Source organism: Balaenoptera borealis, assembly GCF_965194805.1.
Source record: "Balaenoptera borealis genome assembly, chromosome: 13".
Classification (NCBI taxonomy): domain Eukaryota; kingdom Metazoa; phylum Chordata; class Mammalia; order Artiodactyla; family Balaenopteridae; genus Balaenoptera; species Balaenoptera borealis.
Window position 1 is genome coordinate 7,390,280 of NC_138870.1, and position 27,829 is coordinate 7,418,108.

General features: G+C 54.0%; 1 protein-coding gene across 1 annotated transcript; it reads left to right on the forward strand.

Annotated features, from left to right (window-relative positions):
* Nucleotides 1-106: 106 nt before the first annotated feature.
* Nucleotides 107-27,111, forward strand: CLSTN3 (calsyntenin 3). Its single transcript, XM_082349173.1, has 18 exons — nucleotides 107-399; nucleotides 2,697-2,819; nucleotides 3,262-3,457; nucleotides 5,064-5,272; nucleotides 5,535-5,684; nucleotides 5,942-6,127; nucleotides 6,703-6,984; nucleotides 7,759-7,871; nucleotides 11,047-11,209; nucleotides 11,932-11,988; nucleotides 12,714-12,871; nucleotides 13,003-13,151; nucleotides 18,380-18,606; nucleotides 18,909-19,079; nucleotides 20,225-20,370; nucleotides 20,610-20,745; nucleotides 25,953-26,155; nucleotides 26,259-27,111. The coding sequence occupies exons 1-18, from the start codon at nucleotides 336-338 to the stop codon at nucleotides 26,397-26,399; spliced, it is 2,874 nt and encodes a 957-aa protein (XP_082205299.1). The 5' UTR covers nucleotides 107-335; the 3' UTR covers nucleotides 26,400-27,111.
* Nucleotides 27,112-27,829: the final 718 nt, after the last annotated feature.

Below are 27,829 nucleotides of genomic sequence, written 5' to 3' on the forward strand. Positions count from 1 at the left end.
CAGCGGCCCCATCAATCCTCGCCTGGCCGTGCTGACGTCATCCTGCAGTAGCGGGGATGGGGTGGGCATGAGAGAGAGAGCCAGGACGCCGGGCTCCAGAGCGAAGGAGAAGAAGCCACTGCCAGTCCCCCACCTCAGCCGCCCAGGTTGGGGGGCTGCTCAGGTCTGCTCTATGGACTAGGGTGGGCGGCAGGCTCCTTTCAGTCTCTGCCCTGCTGCCTGCTCTCGTCCCTCCCCTCCTTGGAGAGCCCCTGCATCCCTCCCCCAAGGGGGAATAAACGGGCTTGAGGCTCCCGGGGAGAGCGATCGGGGCCCTGCCCTGCCCGCGCCACACCATGCCCCTCCTGCTCTTGCTCCTCCTGCTCGGCTCCCTGCTCCCCTCCAGCTCCTGCAACAAAGGTGAGTGAGGCGGGGGGCGGGGGCACTGAAGGAGGGGTCTCAGGCAGGGCGTGGGGGGGGGGTGTCGGGGTGGGCAGGAGCCCTTAAGGCTCCCTGGCACATGACAGGTGGTTCTTCAGACCATCCCCCTTCCCATCCGTTTTCGCAGACCTGCCCTCTTCTCTTCCCCCTCGCATCCCCCTTCCCACATCCTCCTCTCTGGTCCATCTCTACCCATGTGCTTCTCTTGCTCCCATTTGGTCCCCATTCCCATCCTGGGGTCTCTCTCTCCCCCTCCCCCAATCTCTCCCTCCTGGAGCTATCTCACGTCTCGGAAGGACTTGCCCCTGAGGGGCGATGCACGTCTCTGGGCGGGTCTCCGTTTCCACCGGGGTGTGCCAGGGCTGAGGGTGTGTGGTACATCCATCTGGTTCCTCTCCATCCCATCCTGGGGAGAAACTGTTCCCTGCAGCTCAGCAATTCGGAGCACGTATGTTTTGGCGTGTTCCTCTGCATCCATAACCTTCCGTCTGCATACAGCTGGGCTGAGGGTTACCAGAGCTGCCCTCTCTGCAGACAGCAGATAAATTCAGCTGGGTGAGGCCGTCTGAGGGACCAGGAGGGAGGGAGGGGGTGGGGGCCGAGGGCTCAGGTAGGTGGAGATGGGCAGGGAAGGGCAGAGGTGTGGGAGTGCTAAATGAGTGGTGAGAGGGGAAGGGAGAAGGAGAAGGGAGATGAGGTGTGGGAGGAGATGAGAAGGGGGTGGACCAGGGTCAAGGTGGAGGCCAACAAAAAAAAACAAAGAGAGAGAGAGGAATGAAAGGGAAATCAGGAAGAACAGGTGAGGAGAGGGGGAGGGGGCGAGTCCAGGAGGGAAGAGACAGGGAGCCCAGGAGTCAGTGAGAGGAGATGGACACAAGGAGAGAGTCGGGGGCCAAGAGGAAGGCAGCAGAAGGGCAGGGTGGGGCGTGAGCTGTGCGCAGCCCCTCCATCCTCGGCTCCATCTCTGACCTCAGCCGGCTCTGAGCCTCCTGCCGCTTCCTCTGCTGCCTTCTGGGCACCATCTTGCGGCTTTCTCCTCCGCCACTAGAGAAGGGGGTTATGGTGGGTCCTCGGCGAGGAAGAGGCCGGCATTCAGATACCAGAAGGCTTTGGGGGTTGTCACTGGAAGAAAGAATGGAAATCAGGATTTCTTGCTCACCATGACATACTGGGGATGAATTTCCTTTTGGAGACTCAGTTTCCCTCTGATGACGTGTCTTCCTCTGCCCAGGTCTCGCTGATGGGCCATCGTGGATGTGCTTTGGGAGCTTAGGCGTTGGCTTGATGGGATTCAATAGAGCAGGCAGTGGAGGTTGGCGTTGGTGAGGGGAAGGGAGCCCCTCACCAGGCTGGTGGGAGATTGGTCCTGGGGAGGAGACGTGATTGAGTTGAGTCTGGTAGCAGATGGGGCGATCTGGAGGCTGAGTGAGTCCCACATCCATCGTGGGTTGGCTGGTGGCTGAAGGGAAGAGGGGTGGGGTAGGCGAGAATTAGGACTCAGCCATGAGTCTGTATAAGAGCGGGGTTCAGGGAGTGTGGGGCTTGGTGGCCTTCTGGGGGACGTAGGACTGTGTTGGTTATGACTGTGTTCTCTGGGTGTGAGGGTGGGAAGCAAGGAGAGGATCTGTCATGTTTCTAGGCCAGTTCGATAATCCCTGAGGATGTCGGCTCTGCTGGGCCCAGTCGTTCGGCATTGATTCCTCTGCTCCATCCCTGCCCCTCTCTGTCCTCCTCCCTCTGTCCTATATATTTTCCCTTCTCTCTTTTCTCCTCTTCCCTCTCCTCTGGGAGAATGGCCTTAGGATGGGGCTTGGCCGGGAGAAGAAGGGATCAGGATTGAAATGGGGTGGTGGTGGAGATGATAAACAATCAGGATCTCAGGAAGCTTCTAGTCTGCTTTTCCTAATCTCAACTCTGCCCTTAATCTATCTCTTCCCTTTTCCAGGGCCTTCTGATGGCCCACCACTGCTCCCTGAAGGCCCAGGGTCCACACTCTAGCTCTTGAAATCCCTAAAGAAAGTCTCCACCTTCTGACCAGGTTTCCCAGGGGACATGGCAGTCCCCCTCCCAGCAGGGCAGGCTGTGGCCATGGAAACTGTCTCTCCCGTGACCTCCCGCAGACCCTCTGCCTCCTTTCATGGCTGACCTCTTGTCCTCAGTCCTTTCTCCTGCAGGTGCTTCTGCAGGGGCTGGATAGGGTGGCGATGCTGGAGTGTGTTGTCTGGAGGCGGAGGGCCGGCTCACAGGTGCTTGCTCTCCTCTCCCTGGGGGGGCAGCCAACAAGCACAAGCCGTGGATCGAGGCGGAATACCAGGGCATCGTCATGGAGAACGACAACACGGTTCTGCTGAACCCACCACTCTTTGCTTTGGACAAGGATGCCCCCCTGCGCTATGCAGGTCAGTGGGGTTGGGGCAGAGGAGGGCGGGTGGGATACAGAGAAGTGGGCGGGAGGGCAGGGGCAAGGGAGGAGAGGGGAGGTCCTGGGAGGGAGAGCAGTGAGGACGTGGGGGAAGAGGGAGAAGTAGACTCCAGGAGGAAACGGGCCACGGCGAAGAATGGTGGTAAAATAAAGGGGGCCAGAGAGGAGGACGTGGGCAGGTGGGGGTCAACGCAGTCAGATTTTGCCAGATCTCAGACCTGGGGGCTCTGAGAGGTTGCCGCTCGGGGAAGCTGGGGTTGGAGCTGAATGTCTGATAATTAATGCTTTTCCATGTGCAAGAGAAGGGACAGGGGTTTGGAAGGAGAGGTGAAGTGGGAGGCTGAGGGGGGTTGGCGAGTGTGGGAAGGAGACCCTGGAGGTGATGCGGGAGCTGCGTCCTTCCCTCCCCCCCTGGCCAGGTGAGATCTGTGGCTTCCGGCTCCATGGGTCTGGGGTGCCCTTTGAGGCCGTGATCCTGGACAAGGCGACAGGAGAAGGGTTGATCCGGGCTAAGGAACCTGTAGACTGCGAGGCCCAGAAGGAGCACACCTTCACCATCCAGGCCTACGACTGCGGCGAGGGCCCCGACGGGGCCAACACCAAGAAGTCCCACAAGTGAGGACGCTCCTGCCCCCTGCCCTCTGCTGCAGGCCCCCCCCTCCTCCCGGGCCCCCCACCACCCTCTGTCCTCGCCGTCACTGACTATCGACCCCCTCCCCGCTCTGTTCCTGGGGTTTAGGGATGGGGCCTTGTCCTCCAGGAGCCTTCAGCCAAGGGGACAGAAGCATGTGGTAGAACTCAGTGGGATCTAATCTTGGCTCTGCCTCTTATGACCCTGGGCAACTTCTTAGCCTTTCTGGATTTGCTTTTCCTTGCCTGTAAGATGGGGTGATGATGATGCCTACTTCTTCAGGTTACTGTGAAGATGAAAGGAGATGGTTTGTATAAAAAGCAGGCACTGCAGTGCCTGACACTGAAAGGGCTCAGTACACGGAGTCAGGGTGCTGAGAGAACGAGGAAGACGATGGTACATTCAGCACACACCCAGATTCCTTCCGACTGTCCAGCCGTCTGCAGTGTGTGCCACACTCACACGCACAACATGCACACGCACAGCAGTGGGTGAGGGTGGGCAGGAGATGGCTATGGCAGGAAAAAGGCTGGGGCCCAGGGCTCCGACATCCGTTCCCAGCTCACTTCTCCTTCGAGAATGGGAGGAAGATGGGCAGTTAGGACTCCTGGGCCACCGCGAGGCACTAGAGATAAATCGCTCCTTGTGATGACTCAGTTCCCGTTTGGAGACAGGACCCTTGACTCTGGGCCCTGGGTGCCAGGATCTGGGCTGGGGGCAGGGCTCAGCATGAAGGGCTTAGCCCCCTCCCCAACCTCTGCTTGCCCCGCGGGGGCCTGGGCGGGGGAGGGGGCACGGCTGGCTTGCTCACTGCACATGTCAGATGACTTGTGACTCTGGTACAAATACCACTTCCCTGAATATGGTTGCTTTTAATTTGGTTTTTATTCTGCATCTTCCTTTTTTTCTTTAAGAAGGTTTATTTATTTATTTATTTTATTTTTGGCTGCGTTGGGTCTTCGTTGCTGCTTGCAGGCTTTCTCTAACTGCAGCGAGCGGGGGCTACTCTTCGTTGTGGTGCGATGGCTTCTCATCGCAGTGGCTTCTCTTGTTGCGGAGCACCGGTTCTAGGCGCGTGGGCTTCAGTAGTTGTGGCCCGCGGGCTCTAGAGCGCAGGCTCAGTAGTTGTGGCACATGGGCTTAGTTGCTCCGCGGCATGTGGGATCTTCCCGGACCAGGTCTTGAACCCGTGTCCCCTGCATTGGCAGGCGGATTCTTAACCACTGCGCCACCAGGGAAGCCCCTGCATCTTCCTTGATTATCCCATTGTATTTGACTCTCAGGAAGGAACAACCTGCTGGACACAGAATCCTCTGTCTCACGTGGCTCTCCCCAACCTATAGCATACTGTACAGAAGTCATCAAAATCGGCCGCTGGTATCCCCTGGGGTCGTTCCTCACCCCATACATCAGTCACCCTTTCCCCGGTGGTTCCTGTCCCTGGCTGTGCCTGGTGCCCTGGTTGGGGGGATAAGCGTGCCCACTGCCCCAGGCTCCAGGACCTGCTGGTCCTGCCTGCTCTGCTTCCCTGTCTGGACTCCTACTTGTGGCTGACTCTTCCTCATCCTCCTCCCGCTCTGGCACCTGCAGGGCCACCGTGCACGTGCGGGTCAATGACGTGAATGAGTTTGCCCCAGTGTTCGTGGAGCGGCTGTACCGCGCGGCCGTGACCGAGGGGAAGCTGTACGACCGCATCCTGCGGGTGGAGGCCATCGATGGCGACTGCTCCCCCCAGTACAGCCAGATCTGCTACTACGAGATCCTCACGCCCAACACCCCCTTCCTCATCGACAACGACGGTGAGCCCCTGCCACTCCAGCTGCTCAGCCCTGGGTGCCCGCGTCCCTCAGAACATCTCGGGGCTGTGCCCTCCACTTCTGCCCCTCACATCCTCATTCCTCACCCTCCTTCCCAGATGTGGAGCCTCCTTCCCTAGATTCCTTCCTCCCAGCTTCCTGCTGTCTAATTCACCTGCTGCCCTGTTAGCTCACAAGTCCTCCCTGGCCTCCCCAGACTTTCTCTAGTGCTCCTGACCCTCTCCATCCCCCACCCCCACCCCAGGGAACATTGAGAACACGGAGAAGCTGCAGTACAGTGGCGAGAAGCTCTACAAGTTTACGGTGACGGCTTATGACTGCGGGAAGAAGCGGGCGGTGGATGACGCAGAGGTGGAGATCCAGGTGAAGCCCACCTGTAAACCCAGCTGGCAAGGTGAGGAGCTCCGCTCTGGGACCTGTCTTGTAACCCATCTTTCACCTTGGTCTCCCTTTTCATCCCTTCTGACAACCACAGGGGCTAGGCTAGGAGTCAGGGGAGGGATATTTGGGGCAGGCTTGTAGCTGCCTACCCTGGCTGGCTATTTTCGTAGGAGCCCGAGACTGTCCGTGGATGTGGCCAGAGCAGAATGGATAGGAGGGGCTGCCTCACCCATCTCCCTCTGCACTGCCAGCTCCCTCTCACCCCTGCAGGCTGGAACAAAAGGATTGAATATGCACCAGGCGCTGGGAGCTTGGCTTTGTTCCCTGGTATCCGCCTGGAGACCTGCGATGAACCTCTCTGGAACATTCAGGCCACCATAGAGCTGCAGACCAACCATGTGGCCAAGGGCTGTGACCGTGACAACTACTCAGAGAGGGCACTGCGGAAACTCTGTGGTGGGTGTGCCCCCCTTGGCTGCCCGGGCCTGTCCCCTGTGCCCCCTACCCCCAGCCTCTGCCTGAGCCTCCTCTGCCTCTTTCTTAATCATCTGTCTTGGGAATTCCCTGGCGGGCCAGTGGATAGGACTCTGCGCTCGCATTGCAGAGGGAGCAGGTTCAATCCCTGATCGGGGAACTAAGATCCTGCAAGCCGCGCGTTATGGCCAAAAACAGAAATAATGAATCTGTCTTACATCTTCCTTTGCCCATCCATAGATGTATATATCCGCCGGCATGTGGTTATCTCTTGTGGTCCAAAGAGCACATAAATATGTGGCTGGCAAAGATGCATAATTGTGGCCCAAGAAAGGCACCAGATACATTATGGGACAATGGCAGGGAGAGATGAAGAGTTGGAGTTGAGGTCACTGGAGAGCTATTCCTAGCCATTCCTTTCTCATCTCTGAAAGGCCAGAAGAGGCGGTGAAAGTAGCTGTAGGAAATCTTTTCTTGTCCCTCTCTCCCTGCCTGCATCCTGTTCCCCATCTGCTGCCTCTCCGCTCTGACACCTGTGCCTTCTGGGGCTCCGGCAGGCGCGGCCCCTGGGGAGGTGGATCTGCTGCCCATGCCCGGCCCCAATGCCAACTGGACGGCGGGCCTCTCGGTGCACTACAGCCAGGACAGCAGCCTTATCTACTGGTTCAACGGCACCCAAGCTGTGCAGGTGCCACTGGGTGGCACCGCTGGGCTGGGCTCCGGGCCCCAGGACAGCCTCAGTGACCATTTTACCCTGTCCTTCTGGATGAAGCACGGTGTAACTCCCAACAAGGGCAAGAAGGAAGAGGAAACCATCGTGTGTAACACTGTCCCAAATGGTGAGCGTTCCTTAGGGCACCCATCTGAGTGTGGAGAGACTGGCTTCTTGTCCTGTCTCTGTCGCTGTCCAGCCTGTGACTGTGGACGGGTCACTCTTCTCTCTTCATCTGTAAGATAGCAGTGCTAGGTTTCGTATTCCTGTGATTTACTCCCAACATGACAAGCTGAGACCCTACTGCTCTCAGAGTGATGGAACCGCCCACCGCCCTTCTCATTTGCAGCTGCCTGCATCCACCGTGTAGTAGACTGCCCCCCAAACCTGCTCCCCTTAAAGCCCCCCATCGCTGTGGAAGAGCCTGAGTAATGCTGTGCCCCATTCTTCCTCTTCCACCACCCCATCCTCCTCCTTTAAGGGCTAGTGGGCTCCAGCCCCCAGGACCCCTCTTCCCTCTATGGCAGTAGCACAGCCCTCTTGGGGAGCTCAGCCTTGACCTGCTCTTACATTTCTGCCTCTTCTCGGAGCTCATCTCTCTTGACCTGAAAAGGAGTGTTGCCCATGAAGTTTGCATTAACCAAAGGACCGGTAAAGATCTGGGTAGGGGCAGGCTGGCCAGTGTCCCCCCTCAGCCAGTCAGAGTGACCAAGAGAAGCCCGATGCTGGACTCTGTGTGTGTGTGTGTGTGTGTGTGTGTGTGAGAGAGAGAGAGAGAGAGAGAGAGAGAGAGAGAACCTGAAGGGATGAAGAGAATTGGGCATCCCCTCCCTCCTGGTGCTTTGAAGCTGTTCTTGCCCACGCTTTGTGTTTGACTTCTGTCCCCATCCTCTGCCCTCAGAGGACGGCTTCTCTCACTACTCGCTGACCGTCCATGGCTGCAGAATTGCCTTCCTCTACTGGCCTCTGCTGGAGAGTGCCCGGCCAGTCAAGTTCCTCTGGAAGCTGGAGCAGGTGAGGCCAGAGCCAGGCTCCTGGGAAAGCTGGATGGATGTAACTTGCTTTCAGGGGAGGAGGTCCTAGGGCAGGGGCTGGCATTTTCTGGGTTGCCCTGTGTCCCTTCTTTCAATCTCCACTTTCAGTTCCTGACTATTTTTACACCCCTCTGCCCCCAACCCTGGCTCCGTTTTCTTGTTCTCTTTTTCCAAGGCTTGTCTCTTGCAGAAAGCACTCCTGGATTAAAAGGAAGTAGGGAACAAATTACTACAAACACCAAACCCGACCAGCCATCTTTCCCCTCTTGTTTTCTTTCATCTGTTTCTTATCTAGAACCTTACCAGTGCAGATCCCTGACTCTCAAGCAGTTAGCATGTTGTAATTGAGGAAATAAGTAATCTAAAGTACATAGATTAGGTTTGAGTCCCGCTAGGGGAACTTCCTAGCCATGAAATCTTGGTAAATACATTTACAACTCAGTTTTTTTTTTACCTATGAGTTGAGGATAATAAGAATTCTATATCCCAGGGTTGTTGTAGGATTAAATGATGTAATAGACCTTTATAGACTAAAAAGCAGTATATATATGTGTGTGTGTGTTTGTATATTTATATATCCATGCACATATATATATATATATACACATATATAAATTCTCACTATTTTCATGGTTATGAGGGATAAATAAAAATGGGCAGAAAAGAAAAATCTCTTGAGCCAACAGTTGCAGCCTCTTCTTTATTCATTCTCCAAGCTGACCACAAGGACCTTGGAGATGAATTGTGTTTCCATCTCCTTCTGTTTTTCTCATAAGCCCCGGTGGAGTGGCTGAGTAAGCAAATGGCTGAAAAAAGGCAGGAAGTGGAAGAGAGAGAAAGGGGAACGAAAGCCCACAAACTGGATAATTGAGGGCTGTCTACAAAAGCTTCTGCTTTCTGTGGCACTCTTTTTTTATTTTTTAATTTATTTTTTATCTTTTTTAACATCTTTATTGGAGTATAATTGCTTTACAATGGTGTGTTAGTTTCTGCTTTATAACAAAGTGAATCAGCTATACATATACATATATCCCCATATCTCCTCCCTCCTACGTCTCCCTCCCACCCTCCCTATCCCACCCCTCTAGGTGGTCACAGAGCACCGAGCTGATCTCCCTGTGCTATGTGACTGCTTCCCACTAGCTATCTATTTTACATCTGGTAGTGTATATATGTCCATGCCACTCTCTTACTTTGTCCCAGCTTCCCCTTCCCCCTCCCCGTGTCCTCAAGCCTCTTCTCTATGGCTGCATCTTTATTCCTGTCCTGTTGTGGCACTCTTTTAAAGAGATATTCTGCCATTTGCTTCTTCTGGATCTTTCCCCCACGTTGCTAATACTGGTAACATTCCTCTTTCTATTTTTCTTTTATTTACCCTCATTTATTCAACAAAGATTTAGTAAATACCAACTCCCTGCCATTCTGCTAGTTCTGGGGATACAATGGGGTCTAAGATGGAACAAAATCTCTGCCTTCATGGAGCTTACATTTTAGTTGGGGAGATAGATTTTTAAAAAGTAAGCAGACATATACACATGATAAATTGTGATAAATGCTGTGAAAGAAGAAGCAAGGGACTGAGGTAGAGAATAGGAGGCAAGGAGGAGGGAACTCACTTTAGATTGGATGTTCAGGGAAGGCCTGATGGAAGTGAAATGTAAGCTCATCCTGAAGGATGAGACAGAGCTGTGAGGAGAGAGAGTTCCAGGCAGAGGGAAGAGCAGATGCAAAGGGCCTGAGGCAGGAAAGGGATCAGCAGGTTGCAAGCATGGAGAGAGGACCAGGGAGTTAGAGCACAGTGGACGAGGGCAGAGACTGGGTTTGAGGTTGGAGAGCTGGATAGTGATCAGATGTATGGTGGACTTTGTTGGTTGGGGTCATTTGGATTTTGTCCTATGAGAAGTCTTTTGAAGGGTTTACAGCAGGAACGTGACCTGATCAGATTTACATTGTAAGAAGATCTCTTTGTATATGTATACGTATAACTGATTCACTTTGCTGTACACCTGAAACTAACACAACATTGTAAATCAACTACAGTCCAATTAAAAAAAAATCTTAAATTTTAAAGGTGCTGCTCCACCAAATTTGGGATGTATTTCTCAAATTAACTATAAATTTTTTGGACTTCCCTGGTGGCGTGGTGGTTAAGGAATCCGCCTGCCAATGCAGGGGACATGGGTTCGATCCCTGGTCCTGGAAGATCCCACATGCCACAGAGCAATTAAGCCCGTGTGCCACAACTACTGAGCCTGTGCTCTAGTTGGCCCGCGAGCCACACCTACTGAGTCCGCGAGCTGCAACTATTGAAGCCCACGCGCCTAGAGCCGGTGCTCCGCAACAAGAGAAGCCACCGCAATAAGCCCGCGCACTGCAACAAAGAGTAGCCCCCGCTCGCCACAACTAGAGAAAGCCCGCACGCAGCAACAAAGACCCAACGCAGCCAAAAAAAAAAAAATTTTTTTTTTGTTGCAAAAATAGGAAGGATTTTTCTAATTTTGCTTCAGAAAAGATTTGGTTACAAGTAATTTATTTAATTTGCAATTAGCTATGATTTTCCAACAGTTGTCATTTATATTTGGGAACATTTGTGAAGTGAGGAGAATCCAATCTTTTCAAATGTAATGAGTTGTTAATAAATACTAAGTTTGACAACATTAAATTCAGTCGAGATTTAAAGATTAAAAAAAAAGAAGAAGATCCCTTTGGCAACTATGGGAGGAAGGTAACAGAGACACCTAAGAGTGTAAGTGCTCAGACGAGACTGTTGCAACAGAGAGAGACTGGGGACTTAAATGATTGGGTGGCAACGGAGATGGAGAAAACGGCACAGAAACCCACAGCTTTTGGTTCTGTTTGGACTCGGGATGGACAGCACCTGCTGATGGACCGTGTCGTACTCCTCTTAGGAATGTTGATGCTTTTAAAGGTTTACCTGCAGAGTGGAATTTTAGGTACGAGGTTGGAGCCTGATAGATTCCGGGAAAGGATATTATTCCTTGAGCTGGGTGGGCAGCAATTCACTAGTAGGACCTGTTGATAGGACAGGGTCTATGAGGGACTGTCCCCTGCCTCCCAGGAGGTGGGGCAGTGCCTTGCGTTCGTTCCCTGGGGATGATGTGACTGACAGGTTCCTGCCCTTCCCCACCCGCCAGGTCTGCGACGATGAGTGGCACCACTATGCTTTGAACCTCGAGTTCCCCACGGTCACACTCTATGCTGATGGCATCTCTTTCGACCCTGCCCTCATCCACGACAATGGTCTCATCCACCCGCCCCGAAGGGAGCCTGCGCTCATGATTGGGGCCTGCTGGACTGGTAAGGCCCGCTGAGCTTCTGCACGGAGGCGCTAATGTTTGGGGCCTCCAGTGGCTGATGGAGGAGGAAGGGCAGCCTGACCTTGTGAGCTCATAGCCCTGCAGTTGGGCAGGGAGGCTGGGAAAGGTCTCCTGGGGAGGAGACCACAGCCCCTCAGGTCTCCTTCCTGTTGGACCGGTCATCACCTCCGACTCGGGGGAATTTCCTGCTCGGGCACCACCAGCACCTTTCTTTCTGTAACTTCAGTCACTTCCCGCTTCGTTCCATCCCAGTGACGATGATTCCACAGCCCATTCCCCTGCTGGAGGACGGTAACCCTGCAGAGGGTCAGCAACCTTCTAGCTTTTAAGCTGTTTCTTTCATCTTTTCCTTCTGGGAGTGTGTGTGTGCGTGTGTGTGGTGTATTTGCATATGTGGTGTGTGTATATATGTGGTGTATGTGGTTTGTGTGTATAGTGTATCTATGTGTGTGTGTGTGTGTGTGTGTGTGTGTGTGTGTGTGTATGTGTTGTACCAGAGCCCTTGTGTTTCCTCAGCAGCATATTTGGAGTTTGTCTATAACAGAGGCCTGAGATAATCTCAGACATGACAAAAGAAGGGTTGGGATTCAGCAGAGAGGTTCAAGTCCTACACGGGCAGGGGCAACGCCTGGAAGACCTCCCCGTCCTCTCTGTCAATCTGGCCACACATCCCTGAGCTCACTGGCACTTTTTCTCCCCCAGAGGAGAAGAACAAAGAGAAGGAAAAGGGAGGCGACAACAGTACGGACGCCACAGCAGGTACTTGCGTGTGAGATCTGGAGGCCGGAGAGCTAGCATCTCAGCTTAGGGGCTCCGGCTCCCGCGTCCGCGCGGTCCTACCCGGCCTCACCGTTCACCGCCTCGTCCGCCACCAGGGGGCAGAGCCTCCGAGCACCGCAGCCAGGCGGGCTCGCCCGGGAGAGGGCGGCCAGATGGAGCCGGGCTGGGCGCCGGTGTCCTTTCCTGCCCATGGAGTGAAGTCGCGGGTCCTCGTGCTGGCTTTCCGCGTGGCAGAGCGCAGAGCGCAGAGCGCAGGGGGCAGGAGGCAGCCACGCGGCCGGGAGAGCTGGGCATCCCTGAAGCTCACGCGCATCCTTCCCGGTGCTCCCCGCATGCACCGTGAAGACCCCCTCGCGCACTCTCCTCGTTTTCTGCCTTGAGTCTCCTCTTTCCTCCCTTTGGTCCTGCTTTCCTTCTCTTTTTGCCTCTGCCGGGAGCTTTTCTCACTTCTGTGGCTTCTATTTTTCGCCCTCCGTCTCCGCCCACCCCCGGTTTTATTCTGTCTTCTCGCTCTGCCTTGTCCCATCTTCCCTTGGCCTCCCTTGCCGCTCATCAATCTTTTCTTCTTTTAGCTTCCACCTGGCTCCTTCCCGTCTTCTTTCTCCAGCCTGCTGCGCTTTCTCTCAGCCCCCTCTCCTTGTGCCTCCCCCCGTACTCCCCCTCGCCTCCTCTCACCTCTGTCCGCCCCTGTGTTCCTGCCCTAGGAGACCCCTTGCCGATCCACCACTACTTCCACGGCTACCTGGCCGGTTTCAGCGTGCGCTCAGGTCGCCTGGAGAGCCGTGAGGTCATCGAGTGTCTCTATGCATGTCGGGAGGGGCTGGACTATAGGGATTTCGAGAGCCTGGGCAAAGGCATGAAGGTATCGCCCCTTCCTCTGGCCCCCTCCCTTCAGGCATGCCCCCTGACCCCGCCCTTCCCCACCCCCACCTCTGCTCCCTTCCTCTCCCGCCTCTGGTCGTGCTCTCAGCCCTGTCTGTGTCTGGGGCCCAGGTCCACGTGAACCCCTCGCAGTCCCTGCTCACCCTGGAGGGGGATGATGTGGAGACCTTCAACCATGCCCTGCAGCATGTGGCTTACATGAACACTCTGCGCTTTGCCACGCCCGGCGTCAGGCCCCTGCGCCTCACCACTGCCGTCAAGTGAGTGCTGGGTGGGCGGGCAAGTCACAGAACAGAGCCAGTGTCAGAACTCCTTGGCCTTAAGCACCGCCGACGGCTAGGTGCACCTCCCTCGTTTTAGGGATGAAAAACTGACCTGCCCAATTGACACAGCAATGCTGGAAGAAGAGCCTGGACCAGACTCAGATTTTCCAGTAAAGGGTTCATGACTCTTCCCACTGAAGCACACCTCCAGGATTTGGGGGCTTTAATCTCTGTGTCTCTGTGCTGATATGTAAAGTGGGACAGAAGAGGGTACTGGATTGGGAGCCAGGAGACCTGACACTAATTCTGACTCGGTACTAATTCTCTGGATGACCTTGGGCAAAGACCTCTAGTTGCTTGATTCATCAAGCTCTTGCAAGATCAAACAGGATGATCTAAGTCTGGTGATTGGCAGCCTATGGCCCCAGGATCAAATCTGGCCTGCTGCTCATTTGCATATTGGTTATGGAAATGAGCTGCTTTCACCCTATGATGGCAGGGCTGAGTAGTTGGGACAGAGACTGGTACAAAAAGTCAAAAATATTTACTGTCTGGCCCTTCATAGAAAAAGTTTGCTGACTTTTGAGTTCTAAGTGAAGAATTCTGAATTCTTTAAATGAAAAAATTGTGTATTACTTCCAGGTTTAAGTATATTAGGTATTTAAAAGTACAGATTGATTGAGAGGTCATGAAAGCATAAGAGTTATGGACACAGAGTCTTTTACTTACTAACTTTTTAAAAATAAATTTATTTATTTAATTTATTTATTTTTGGCTGCATTGGGTCTTCGTTGCTGTGCGCAGGCTTTCTCTAGCTGTGGCGAGCGGGGGCTACTCTTTGTTGCGGTGCGCGGGCTTCTCATTGCAGTGGCTTCTCTTGTTGCGGAGCACGGGCTCTAGGCACGTGGGATTCAGTAGTTGCGGCACGCGGGCTCAGTAGATGTAGCTCGCGGGCTCTAGAGCACAGGCTCAGTAGTTGTGGCACACGGGCTTAGTTGTTCCGCGGCATGTGGGATCTTCCCAGACCAGGGCTCGAACCCATGTCCCCTGCATTGGCAGGCGGATTCTTAACCACTCCGACACCAGGGAAACCCCTTACTAGCTTTTTAGCACTGAGAAAATGACATAGAACAGGGATAACAATAGAATCTAACTCATGGAAATGTTGTGAGGGTAAGTGATAGAATCCAGATCAAATGCCCAGCAAAGTGCCTGTTCTGTCAACACTGGCTATTGTTATACAAAGGCATTTTCACCCCGTATTATGTTTATGGGGCAGTTTTTAGGAGCTACTGCCATCCAGTGGGTGGATCACATAATGTAGGGGTCAGGATTCCTGTGTTCCCTTCTCCCCTGCTCTGCCTCAGTTTCTCTAAAAGCTATCTGAAAGGAAACATCTCTGACTTGTCCCTATCCTGGCATGGGTGGGTTTGGAGAGGAGAGGGCTCTGAGCCCTGGACGGTGACCGGGCATGATCGTCAGGCCTCCCAGAGCTTCGGAAGGCAGGGGCAGGGCTTTGGGGAATTGGGCTGCTGGTCCATGGTGTGGTCCTGGTGGGGAGCTGAAGGCCACAGCAGATGAGGTCATGTGGGTGCAGATCTGCGCTGAGGATGCGCCCCACCGTGTTCTTGTCAGAACTCCAGCTGTTAGAGGGCTCTCATCCAGCTACGAAGGTATGAAGGGCTTCATCCCTCAGGGGGACCAAGGAATGGCCTCATCCCCTTCGTAGGCTCAGGAGCCACGTCAGAGGGAGGGCTCTGTCTTCTGGCTTAGGGTGGCGCTCTGCATGGGGCAACCCCACCAGGGGGGAGTTGACACCCTCTTTGTTGACTGGCTTATCTGAATTCCTCCAACCTCTTTCCTGCCCAGGGAAGAGGCTTATCCAAGGACTGGGAACCTGACGTTGGTCCTTCAGTAGGGGGAAGGGGCCTTTTTCCTTTATGAGGTTAAGAAGGAGAGAAGTCTTATTTCTCCATTTTAGGGCTACCATGTAGTTAGTGCTACCCTAACACTTCCTTGAGGTTGAAGGAGAAAATATAGAGGGGTGTGTGTGTGTGTGTGTGTGTGTGTGTGTGTGTGTGAGAAACAGGGAGAGACAGATACCCAGCGGCACCTTCCTTCCTGTGATGCATATCCTTGCCCTGGTCCATGTGGCTTCCCTAGCTTCCAGTGTTCAGTGCTTGGACCTCTGTCCATTTAAAGCCAGATTTATGCAGCCATTCAGTCAATGCAGGTTTCCCCTAAGGGTTTTTTTTTTTTTTTAAAATCTCTTGGATTCTTGGAAAGCTCATCTGGCTACCACATCTTTTTCTCTAGCTTTGTTCTCTTTCCCTAGCTCTTGAATTTCTTCCTGCTTGTGGTAACCTCTATCTAGAAGTTCTGCCAGCACTCAGATAAACGAGCTAAAGCTTAATAATGAACTTCGATGCCTGAACTAGCCCCTCCCCCTGAATTCTCTGCTCCTGTAATGGTGTCTCTGTCCTTGCAGTTACCCCGGCTTGCAGCTTCTGAATCGCCTTTGATTCCTCCGTCTTTATCCTCCACACCCCATCGGTTACCAGGTCACCTAGATCCCGCTCTGCGCCCATGTCTGGCATCTGTCTCCTCTTCTTCCATGTCTGCTGTTATGACTCCAGCAGCTCTCATTAACTCTCATCTGGCCTATTGCTCTAGCCTCCTAACTAGTGGACTATCTCTAGTATTCTAACTTCAGTTCAGTTTCTACCCAGAGGCTAGGTTAGTGATCTGAAATGAGAATGTCTGTCCTCACACTTCCCTGCTGAAGAAGACGTCCATGGTTCCCTCCTGCCCACTGCACAAAAATTGCACTCAAAGCCCATGACCGTCTGGCCCAGCGTTTCCTGCCTCATGTTCCTCTACTCCCCTTCGTGTGTTCCTCACCATCCGCTCTAGGGTCAACGTTCTGCCCTCCTCCAAAGGCTAGCTCACTTGCTACTTCTCTTCATTATTCCTACCCTCCCTTGCCAAATGCCCCACTCCCATCCTAGCCAGAAACAACCTCTCCCACTCTGAACTCTCGTGGGTTTGTGTTTGTTCCATTCATGTGCTGGTGACCATGTTGGCTCTTGTTTTAAGGTTTGCGTGCCAATTCTAATCTCTTGACCAGTTCATTAGTGTCCTTCGGGTCTGGACCAGCCCCCTAGAACCTTTTGGGTCCCCTTTGGATCACCCATCACAGTGGGAGTGTCTGTTGGAGTCTGTGCTTCCAGAGTTAGCTGGGGTTGTTTTCCAAGAGGCTTTGATCCAAGTCTCGCTGGACGACTGTGCAGACTGTCTCAGGCCCTGCTCCTTATGGCACAGGAACTCAGCAAACTGTGGGTTTGGTACTTTCAGGGGCTCTGCGTTCATGGTATCCGCTGAGGTTACACCTTCTCCCTCTGGCTACAGTAGTCAAGTGGGCCTGCTCGGTAATACGTGTGATAGTCCTCTCAACAAAATCATTTCTGTTAGCCCAGGTGTATGGACCACAGGCCCTGCTCTGGAATTACCACCTCCCCTGTGAAGACTGCTTGTTCAAGGGGCACTTCCTTTTTTTTTGGCCCTGCTGTGCACCTTGCAGGATCTTAGTTCCTTGACCAGGGATTGAACCTGGGTCCAGGGCAGTGAAAGCGCCACGTCCTAACCACTGGACCACCAGGGACTTCCAAGGGGGCACTTGTTTACAAATAAATTTGACTAATGCAAACCCACATGGTGGCTGTGGTTTAGTGGAAGAATCGTGGACTTGGAATGAGAAGAATGGGTTCAAGCCTGGCCTGGGACACATATTTCTTATGTGGCCAAGATGCTTGACCCGAGAGCTTTGGTTTCTTATCCCTATTGCAACAGCAGCCAAAGAAGGTTAAATGAAAGAATGTGGACAAAATGCTTCACAAAGCAGCAAGCACTCTGAGAATTATTGATTGGCTGGAGGCAATCCTGGGAGCGTGTTCCCGAGCGGCTGTCCTATTGTTGGTCTGGGCTGGCTCAATCCTCTAGGGAGGGTTTGTCTGGTACCAGGATCAGTGAGGCTTCATGGGATGGTGGGTGCAGGTCCAAGATGGTCAGATTAGCTCACCTACTGAAATGTGTTTCTCTGATACTGGACAGGATGAATTGAAGACACTCCAAGCAGGAGGACATCTTTTTTTTTTTTTTAATTCACGTATAGTTGGTTTACAGTGTTGTTGTAATTTCTGCTGTACAGCATGATTCAGTTATACATATATATATATGTTCTTTTTTAATATTCTTTTCCATTATGATTTATCATGGGACATTGAATATAGTTCCCTGTGCTATACAGTAGGACCTTGTTGTTTATCCATTCAATGTATAAAAGCTTACATCTGCTAACCCCAGCCTCCCACTCCATCCCTCCCCCAACCCCCTCCCCCTTGGCAACCACCAGTCTGTGCTCTATGTCCGTGATTCTGTTTCTGTTTCATAGATAGGTTCGTGTCGTATTTTAGATTCCACATATAAGTGATATCATATGGTATTTGTCTTTCTCTTTCTGACTTATTTCACTTAGTAGGATAATCTCTGGTTGCATCCATGTTGCTGCAAATGGCATTATTTTGTTCTTTTTGATGGCTGAGTAATATTCCATTGTATATGTGTACCACATCTTCTTTATCCATTCATCTGTCAATGGACAGTTAGGTTGTTTCCATGTCTTGGCTATTGTCAATAGTGCTGCTATGAGCATAGGGATGTATGTGTCTTTTTGAATTATAGTTTTGAGGGCATCCTTTGATATGCTCCCCACCCCCACCCCACTTTTGTTGTTGAATATTTTTTGACATGTATCTACCAGATATTGTACTGAACACACTTTTTTTTTTTTTTTAACATCTTGGGTGAAGAACTATGTATGTATACATATTTCTGTAAGTTCAGTTTGTAAAATACTGTTTGATAGATGTCCCATGGTCTTGGGGTAGGGCATTGGTGATGTCATCATCCCCATAGGTCAGGGTTGCCTGACCTTCTGCCCCTGACCCTTCCCTGCAGTGGTATCCTCCCTGGAAAGGGTATCTCCCCCTCCAGCTTTGCTATGGGGGTGATGGTCGTGCAGAGACACTATCCCCCTTTCCTCCCCTTTCCCTCCCTGACACGGGGTGCTCTCTGTAGAAGTGGAGGCCCAGAGTGGTGGTCAGAATATAGATTATAAGGGGGGGGTGATGGGGTCACAGGCTGCCTCTCTCCCTCTTCTCATATAGGTGCTTCAGCGAAGAATCCTGTGTCTCCATCCCTGAAGTGGAGGGCTACGTGGTGGTGCTCCAGCCTGACGCCCCTCAGATCCTGCTGAGTGGCACTGCTCATTTTGCCCTCCCAGCTGTGGACTTCGAGGGACCCGAGGGGGTCCCTTTGTTCCCTGATCTTCAAATCACTTGCTCCATTTCTCACCAGGTGGAGGCCAAAAAGGATGAGAGTTGGCAGGGCACAGGTAAGGATGACTTCAAGGAGTGATAGTGTCCAGAGAAGGGGTCTGTGTCTGGAACCAGAGTGAAGGAAAAAATCTGGGGCTGGACATGAGAGCGACATCATCCCTCATTCACTTTTCTAGAACCCCTGACTGTTAGGAATGAGAGCCAGCGGGAGACCCCCGGGTGGCAGAAGGTTGATGAGTAGTGGCGTTTTTGACGATGATGCTGGCAGCTCTCAGGGGGTGACCCCGGAAGGGGAGGAAGCGTGGCCATGAGGTGGGCCCTTCAGCTCTGACCCAGATCCTGACTGCCTCCTGTCCAGTGACAGACACACGCATGTCGGATGAGATCGTGCACAACCTGGATGGCTGTGAGATTTCTCTGGTGGGGGATGACCTGGACCCCGAGCGGGAAAGCCTGCTCTTGGACATGGCGTCCTTGCAGCAGCGAGGCTTGGAGCTCACCAACACGTCTGCCTACCTCACCATTGCTGGTCAGTGGGGCCCAAGAACCTGTCCTCTTTCCTTGGGTGTGCCCCTCCCCATGGTCAAGTCTCTGGGAAACTCAGAGGGCCCTCCTTCCAGGCTCAGGGGTGTGGCCAAGTGCCCCCTTGCACCTTCCCTGCCTGGAATGTCCTCTGGCTTCCAGATTGTCCCTAGAGGTGGCGGCTGGGGTTTAGGCTCCTGGTGGTTCTTTCCCAGCTTCTCTCTCCAGCCCAGCTCACCTCCACTTTGGTCTCCACTCTTCTTTGGCTCAGTCTCTGCGTAGCTTTCTTTTTTTTAAAATTTATTTAATTATTTTTGGCTGCATTGGGTCTTCGTTGTTGCTGTGTGCAGGCTTTCTCTAGTTGTGGCGAGCGGGGGCTACTCTTTGTTGCGGTGCGCGGGCTTCTCATTGTGGTGGCTTCTCTTGTTGTGGATCATGGGCTCTAGGCGCGCGGGCTTCAGTAGTTGTGGCACACAGGCTCAGTAGTTGTGGCTCACGGGCTTAGTTGCTCCGCGGCACGTGGGATCTTCCCGGACCAGGGCTCGAACCCGTGTCCCCTGCATTGGCAGGTGGATTCTTAACCACTGTGCCACCAGGGAAGTCCTCTGAGTAGCTTTCTAATCCTCTAGCCATTTGGTACTCGCCCTCTTCTCTGTCTTGCGTCTCACTAATCTCATGGACACAGCATAGCTTTAAGTCAAGTGCTCATCTCTTAACATCTGGTGGTAATGATTTTTTGGTAGCTTCCCGGGGAAGCGTCCTCCTCTCTGAAGGACCCTCCATCAGGGAGAATAGGAGAAGAAGAGGCGGTCAGTTCCTTCCTGTTTCCGTTCCCTTCCAGAGCCTCACTGAGAACTTCTGTGTTATCCTCTCTCCGTTTCCCCCCTGCTGCCACCTCCCCCTGTCCTGCAGGGTGTTCCTATTTCCTTCTCGCCATCCCTCCTCCCAGCTCTCAGAGGAGGGCGGAGGCAGAGATGCAGCCTCGGTTACTCTATCCCAGTCAGTCGGAGCTGGTGGGGAGGCAGGGGAGCGGCTCTCCGTCTGAGAACTCGGGTCGCACCCCTGCTGAGGGGTGGCAGCTGGTGGGAGTCTGGGAGAGAGACTCCAGGCCTCTTCGCTGGCTCCTGCCCTGAGCTGCCTCCTGGTCGCCAGGGGTGGAGGGCATCACTGTGTATGAAGAGATCCTGAGGCTGGCTCGTTACCGGCTGCGACGCGGGGCCGCCCTCTATGCCAGGAAGTTCCGGCTTTCCTGCTCAGAAATGAATGGGCGTTACTCCAGCAATGAATTCGTCGTGGAGGTACCCAGAGTCCCCTTCCTTCCACAGCTAACCCCGCTGGCGAGGAACCGGGGTGGGGTGGACTGAACCCGCTGGTGCGTGGGGATGGAAATTGCAGCCAGGGGACGCCTGGCCCCGGCGGTGGGTGGAGAAGAACGGGAAGCTGGGGGGCAGGGGGGGAAGAGCTGGGACCTCGGGGGGTGGGGTGGAGGAGGGGCGGGGAGAAGCGAGCGTGCCCACTGAGCCCGCCCTCGCCCCAGGTCAGCGTCCTGCACAGCGTGAACCGGGTCACTCACCCCAGCCACATGCTCAGCTCTCAGCAGTTCCTGCACCGAGGTCACCAGCCCCCGCCTGAGATGGCTGGACACAGTCTGGCCAGCTCCCACCGGAACTCCAGTACGTAAGGCTGCGTGGGTCCAGCCGGGCGGGTGGGTGGAGGGAGTGGGTGGGCACGAGCATCCTTCCCTCCACCACTGGGCCTTGGGGGCGGGGTGGGGGGAGGAAGGGGCTGGAGCCATGGATTCTGTTCCCTGTGGAAGTTGACTTAGTTGACAGCTGTGATCCAATCCCTTTATCCCCCAGATCATTCACTTTGCCTAGTGGAGAGTACGAGCCTTGGGTCATCACAGGGGTACTCATGCCTGGGGTCATGGTCAGTGTGGGTTTAGCCTTTGTTGTTCCTGCTGCCCTCCCCCAACAATATCAAGTTAGCCCTGGACCTAGGGATCCTCAATAGTGAAGCTATCAAGTATGTATTAAGCACCCACTGTGTACTAGCACTGTTCACAATACAATTAAGAATACAAAATTTATAGGATAGATACAGTTCCTATCCTCAAGGAGAAAGTTGGTGCTATTGCATGTGTAATTATGTGCTATCTATAAAGTCATAAGACTGTTTCTAAAACAAAATATGCAAACACTCCACGTATTACATCCAGCTGGAGCACTGCCCTTCAAAGCAATCTCATTCCCTGGCCATGATTGTTTACTAGTGATGCAATTTTTAATTCACAATTTAAGAGTTACTTAATTATAGAAAAACTAGAAACTATAAGTATAAAGAAGAAAAGTCAGCCATAATTCCACCACAATTGACCATTGTTAATATGGTGTTATTATGTGCCAGCTTTTGTCTGTGCCTGTTTTTTTTTTTCTTTTAACAAACTTGGGATCAAACTATTTTATAACCTAATATTTACACCTAATATTATAAAATGAATCTTCTCCCACATTGTTAAAAACTGCAATGATTCTGATGTTGCTGGAAGTGATTTTTGGAATCCCTTTTTAGAATTGCTTTCAAAGTCAATTTATGAGATGCATTTATTTTTGTTCCTTTTGGGACACACCTTGCTTTTGGCCCAGTTCAGTATTACCCAACTTCAGCATCCACTTTTGTCAGAGTTGGCTCTGAATAGCATTCTGTGTTTGTAAACATAAAACCAACTCTCAAAGGGCAGAGATTTGTCACTTTTTTAAAAAGCCAAAAGGCATATCGCAGGCTCTGAAGGCACTTCCCTAAAGAGTTCCAAAAATGCCTTCTTGGAAGGTCATGGTCACTGAACCCTACCCTGAAAGGACAGCTCACACATTAACCATGTAATCGGAAGAATAATGAACACATCGGTGTTCCAGGCACCCTGCCTGTGGGCTTTATACCTATTAACCCAGTGAATCATTACAGACAACAGATGGAATAGGTACTAGAATTATCCCCTCTAAAGGCAAGGAAATGGAGGCCCAGAGAGGTTAAGTACCTTATCCAAGGTCACACAGCTAAAACATGGTGGAGCCAGGATTCGAATCCAGGCAGCAGGATTCCAGAGCCCATGCTCTAACCATCACTCTCTATACCCTGTCCATTTATGTTTGATGCTTTAAAAAAAAAGTCTCGTTACTTTATAGTTGCACCTAATTTGGGGGAGCTCCTTAGGGTTTCCCAGTATGTCTTTGACCGAGGCTAGCTCCCTGGTACCCCCGGAATTCAGTCTGTTTTCCTCTCCTTGGTCAGTGGCCACCACTGCACTGTCTCTTGTGTTTCCTTTTCCCTGGGACTGGCTCCCTTCATCCTTGCTCTCTCTGAAAACAACTGCAGATGCCTTTTTAAGTGTTCTTCCTGTGAGTCCTACAGCAAAGCAGATGGAAGTCGGTGTGAGGAGGGAGTATAAGGCGTAACCAAGTTGCGAAGGTTCTAGGAAGCTTCACACAATCTTTAGAGATGTGTGAGTGAACTAAACCTGTTTTTGTTAAATAAACTTTGGGGGCTATAACTCCCTAACTCTTCCTCCAGTTCTTTCCTTGGGAATCATCCCACTCAGCCTCTTCGGGGTTGGATACTAGGTTCTGCCACTCAGATTAAGCTCAAGGTGCGTCCAGGTTGGCATTGCTGCTGGGCTCGGTAAGACTCTCATCCTTGTTTCTCTGCTTGCTCTGAGATCCCAACTGAGAGGGGCAGCCTGCTTTTGCCTTTTACCCTGATTTTGGCCTGAGTAGGATACAGAGTTCATAGTTCACCTGAGGGCCTTGGTGATTGACATCTCCTGAGCTTATCAGGAGATCCATTTCATCAAACCTGTTCTATGTGCCCTTCCTGACTCTTCAAGGTGTTCTCTCCCTTTCCCCTCCCTCCCAGCCCCAAGAGTGGAGTTACAGAATTGCGGTTTTGCAATTTCAAATTACTCTGACCATGCAAAAGAGTAAGAGATAGAATTCCCTCCAATGAGACAGGGGCTTCATTTCTCTGAAGCTCCTAAGTGCACGAGGAAAGAGAGATCAGTGTGAATCAGGACAGTCAGCCAGGGAAGGTCCGGTGGCGCATTCAGAACTTGAGCTTGGACCTTGAAGGGTAGAAGCGTAGATGGACGTGAGGGATAATGAGAGTTTGAGAACTGAGGGTGGTTGGGTGGTATGGGGGAGTTGTGTTTAGGGAGAATGAGGCTGTCTGAGAAGGGTAAGATGAGCGATGAAGACAACATTTATCCAGTCTTCCCAAACGTTGATGCATGTCACAATCGCCTGGGGAGCAGTAAAAACGCTTGGTGCCTAGGCCATACCCAAACCAGTTCAATCAGAAGGTCTGAGGTCGGGAGCCAGGCATCAGGGGTTTTTAAAGATCCGCAGGTGATTCCAACGTGCAGCCAAGTTTGGAACCATTTCCCGGTTTGTTACCTACATGTATCTGAGACTTTGCGGAAAGACCTACAGTGCAATAGGATACAAATGGAAAATGAAATTGGAAGTGAGGAGGAAAGGACAATGAGGAAAGAAGATGATGAAGCCAAGGAATAAGTCAGTTCATAAAATACCTGCCGTGAGATGCTGCGACGTTGCTGGAATGGCCAGAATTTGGACTCTGAGCTTCCTTGTAGCTGAAGCAGAAGGAAAGCTGAGCAGTTAGGAAAGTCCTATGATGGGACCAACCAGTGCTTCAGGAGAAGCCCGGGGACCCAGAGCAGACGGACGTTTATCTCTAGGCTCTTCAGAAAGGGGGCTCCATGTGGGGCTGTGGACAGGGCTTCGACCCGGTCTCACAATCACACGGGACCAGGAGTTTCACACGGGCCACTGGCTAAAACTAAAACACCCGTTCGTGTTGTCCTTGGAGGCCGTTCAAGGCCAGAATCAACTGCTTGGGTCTAATGTAGAAAGAAAGGTTGATGATACTTCCTAAACCCTTGATTTTTGTCTGTAGCTAATTTAAAGATTCTCCCATCTCCCTGGCCTCCTGGCTGATTAGAAACTAATTAACCATACTTGTCTGCCTGCAGATAGAGGGTCTGCATTTTGTCTTTCTTGTGGTCATTTCTTATTCCTGGCAGTCAACTTGTCACTTCCTTCACCAGGCCAGGGGCTCAGAGGAACAAATGCGTTTGATTAAGGCACAAAACAGAAGCTTTGGCTTGTCGTCATCGTGCCCCTAGAGCAAGTTCATCTGCTATGGCCTCCACTCTGGGGAGGGGTTTCTACTCCTTCTAGAGCCTGGGCTTAGCCACAGGGGCATTCTGCTGGTGGGGTCACTGCCCTCGGATCTTGCCCACCGACACGGAGACCCGGGAGGGGCTGTTGCCTGCAGAGGAGCAGAAAGGGCAACTCTGCCTCCCCCGTCTCCTCCCCCATCCCCAGGCAGTTGAGAAGTTCTCACCCAGCCAGGCCTGTCTCTCCCCGGAGCCGGTGCCCGGGAGCCCACCTGGCCTGCTCCGCAGAGTCAGCTCTCGTTGGGCCCAGGTGGGCTATGGGTCGGGTCAGGCTGGGGCCCGGCCTGGCAGAGCGCCGTCAGGGCGGCCTCAGGGAGGTGTGAGGCTAGTATGGCTGCTCAGGGGCTGCTCCCACACCTGGCTGGCTCTGGAGCGCGCGGCAGCGTGTGTGTGCTGCCGGAGGATGGGTGTGCCACAGGGGTGGGCAGCTCCTGTGCTGTGTACTTCCCTGCGCTCTGCTCTGTCTTGCAACATGTGAGTCTCAGAGGCTGCGGGTAAATTCGTGTGCGTGTGTGCGTGTGTGTGTGTGTACAGGAGGTGGGCAAGGCTGTGCTCACGGCTGTTGGCTCTGTGGCCCTCAGGGCCCGGGTCTGTGGCGTTTACACCTTCCTGCAGGGGGTCTCCTGGTCTGCCCAGCTGGCGGGGAGCTGGGTGGCCCTGCACGTGTGGCTCTCCTGTGCCTTGGTGGAGACCCTCCGGCGCGTCCCTTCGATGCTGCCGTGCGAGCAGGTCTCCAGGTGGCTGGTGTGGGCAGTTGTGCAGTCCGGCAGAGGCCCGGCGCGGGTGCGGGGCACGGTGAGCCCGGTCCAGCTGGGCACCCACACACTCTTCCCGGGCGCGTACCTGCACCTGCACGTCTGCTTTGCTGCCATCAGCTCTAAGGTCCGAGTGAGGGTCCACGCGCCCTTCTGCGTCTCACTGCCCTTCAGAGTCCACGCCCCCCTGAGCCCGGGCTTCCAAGTGAGGCTGCGGGCCCAGAGGCTTGACAGGGCCGAGGGGGAGGTGGGTGTACCCCGAGGGGAGCAGAGGCCCCAGGGGTCCAGGAGGCTCGAGCCCACAGGGAGATGGGAGGCGTCACTGAGCGGGGTGAGCTCTGTCCAGGTGGGTGCGTGAAGGGGCTGCTCTCTGTCCCCTGGACCTGTCCCCAGCTTGGGTGCCAGCCCACGCTTGGACCTTGCTCCTCCTCTTACGATGCAGGAGACCATTCTCTCCTCTTGCACTGTCAAGCCTGTGTGGCCGCCTCTCTCCTTTCCCCGCTGGGCTCTGGGCACGTCCTTCCTGGACTACGTGGTCCCTGGGGAAGGCACAGGCAGAAGGACCCGGCAGGGTCCAGGCCTTGCCCTCTGTGCGCTGAGAACAGGGCTGCCCGGGCCAGCGTTGGGCTGGGAGCCCTTCTCCGCCGCCGCCCTTGCCTCCTTTGCAGATCTCCCTCCCTCGGGCTCTCTGCCCCTCCCGTCTCTGCCCTTCCCCGGGCGGAGCTCTACTTTTCCTCCGGCTTCTGCGGGGCAGACCCCTCTTCTGGGCCATCACGGACCCTGCCTTCTGCTTGGGGACCCCCTCTGCCCAGGCCCCCCCGACTCTCCTCCCGAGCGGAGCCGGCTCAGGTGCGCCTGGCTCTCCCCGCAGTGGTCCCGAGCGCGGCGACCCTCATCATCGTGGTGTGCGTGGGCTTCCTGGTGCTCATGGTCGTCCTGGGCCTCGTGCGCATCCACTCGCTGCACCGCCGCGTCTCGGGGGCCGGCGGGCCCCCGGGGGCCTCCAGCGACCCCAAGGATCCCGACCTCTTCTGGGATGACTCAGCTCTCACCATTATCGTGAACCCCATGGAGGTGAGCTGGGGGAGGGGGGGTGTCGGCAGAGTCGGGGCGCAGCTGGGGCGCGCTCCCAGCATGCGGACTCCCGCTGAGCTCCGCCTCTCCCTGCCTTCCCCAGTCCTACCAGAGCCGGCAGGCCTCCATGGCGGGCGCTGCGGGCAGCCAGCAGGAGGACGAGGACAGCAGCGACTCCGAGGCAGCCGACTCGCCCAGCAGCGACGAGAGACGCATCATCGAGACCCCCCCTCACCGCTACTAAGGCCTCCACCCCTCCCCAGACAGAGAGAGGATTCCGCCCTGGTGAGACTGACACCCCCCCAAAGAGAGAGGAGGACATGCTGAGAGAAGAGACACCCAGAGGGAGCAGCTCTTGGAAGAGTCATCCTTTAATCTCAGAACCCCGTGGCCCTACGGAGCCCACCCCCTCCCCCTGTCCCCCAGCCCACCCCCCTCCGAGCCTCTGGGCTCCTCCTCCCCCGGGGTGGGAGACTTTGGCTGGCGGCCGGCCCCTTCGCTCACCCCTGTCCGTCTCTCCCCATGCCGGCCACGCGCTGTATGGGTTGTAGGGGGGACTGAAGGAAACCCTGTACCCTGTCCACGGAGCCCCCCACCAGACCCCCAGCTGGGCCTTCCCTGCTTCTCTTATGAGCCCGCCTCTCTCCATTTCCTTCTGGGGATCCCTGCTTCTCCTCCCGGCCCCCTTCCCTCCTCTCCTTGCCTGAGGTCCTACAGCCCCTGCCCTTCCTACAGGACCCGGCTGTGGCTGGGTTGTAGGGGCCCCGGGTGTATTATATATAATGTATATTTTTTCATGTCGTCGTGAGCGCAGCCCCTGTGTTCCGTGTGCAGCTCACAGCCTCGTGTGCGTGTGGCGTCGTCACGTCTTGGGGTTAGGGTAGGGATGGGTGTGCTGAGGAAGGGGACACACCCTAGGGTTTTCAAATAAAACAACCAGAAAAAAGCTCGGTGAGCTGCCTCTGGCCTGGCTGATCCCCGGTGGGCGCTGTGCGGGTGGCAGCTCCGGGGTCTCGGGCCCCTTTGGTCTCTGAGCTGAAGTAAGGGGCAGGGCTGGTTGTTTCCCACTGTCTCCTTCCCTCAGCACCTGTGGGAAGAGTACAGACAACTGAGGGAATGCCGCAGACACTGGGGCTTTGTGGGGGACATTGGCAGCCCCTCCCCATCTCTTGGAGGTTTCCGCCTGGGGTGCCGGGGCGCCCTGCCCGGGGAGTCTAGGCAGAGAGTGCAGGCAGCCCTGCTATTTGTTTTTTTTTTTTATAAATTTATTTATGTATTTTTGACTTGCGTTGGGTCCTCGTTGCTGCATGCGGGCTTTCTCTAGTTGCGGCGAGCTGGGCTACTCTTCGTTGCGGTGCGCGGGCTTCTCACTGCGGTGGCTTCTCTTGTTGCGGAGCACGGGCTCTAGGCGCGCAGGCTTCAGTAGTTGTGGTGCGCGGGCTCAGTAGTTGTGGCTCGCGGGCTCTAGAGCGCAGGCTCAGTAGTTGTAGCGCACAGGCTTCGTTGCTCCGCGGCATGTGGGATCTTCCCAGACCAGGGCTCGAACCCGTGTCCCCTGCACTGGCAGGTGGTTTCTTAACCCCTGCGCCACCAGGGAAGCCCAACCCTGCTGTTTGTAATAAGAGAGAACGGGCTCTGAGACACGTCGCCCAGGCTGTAAGGGGCGGGAATGGG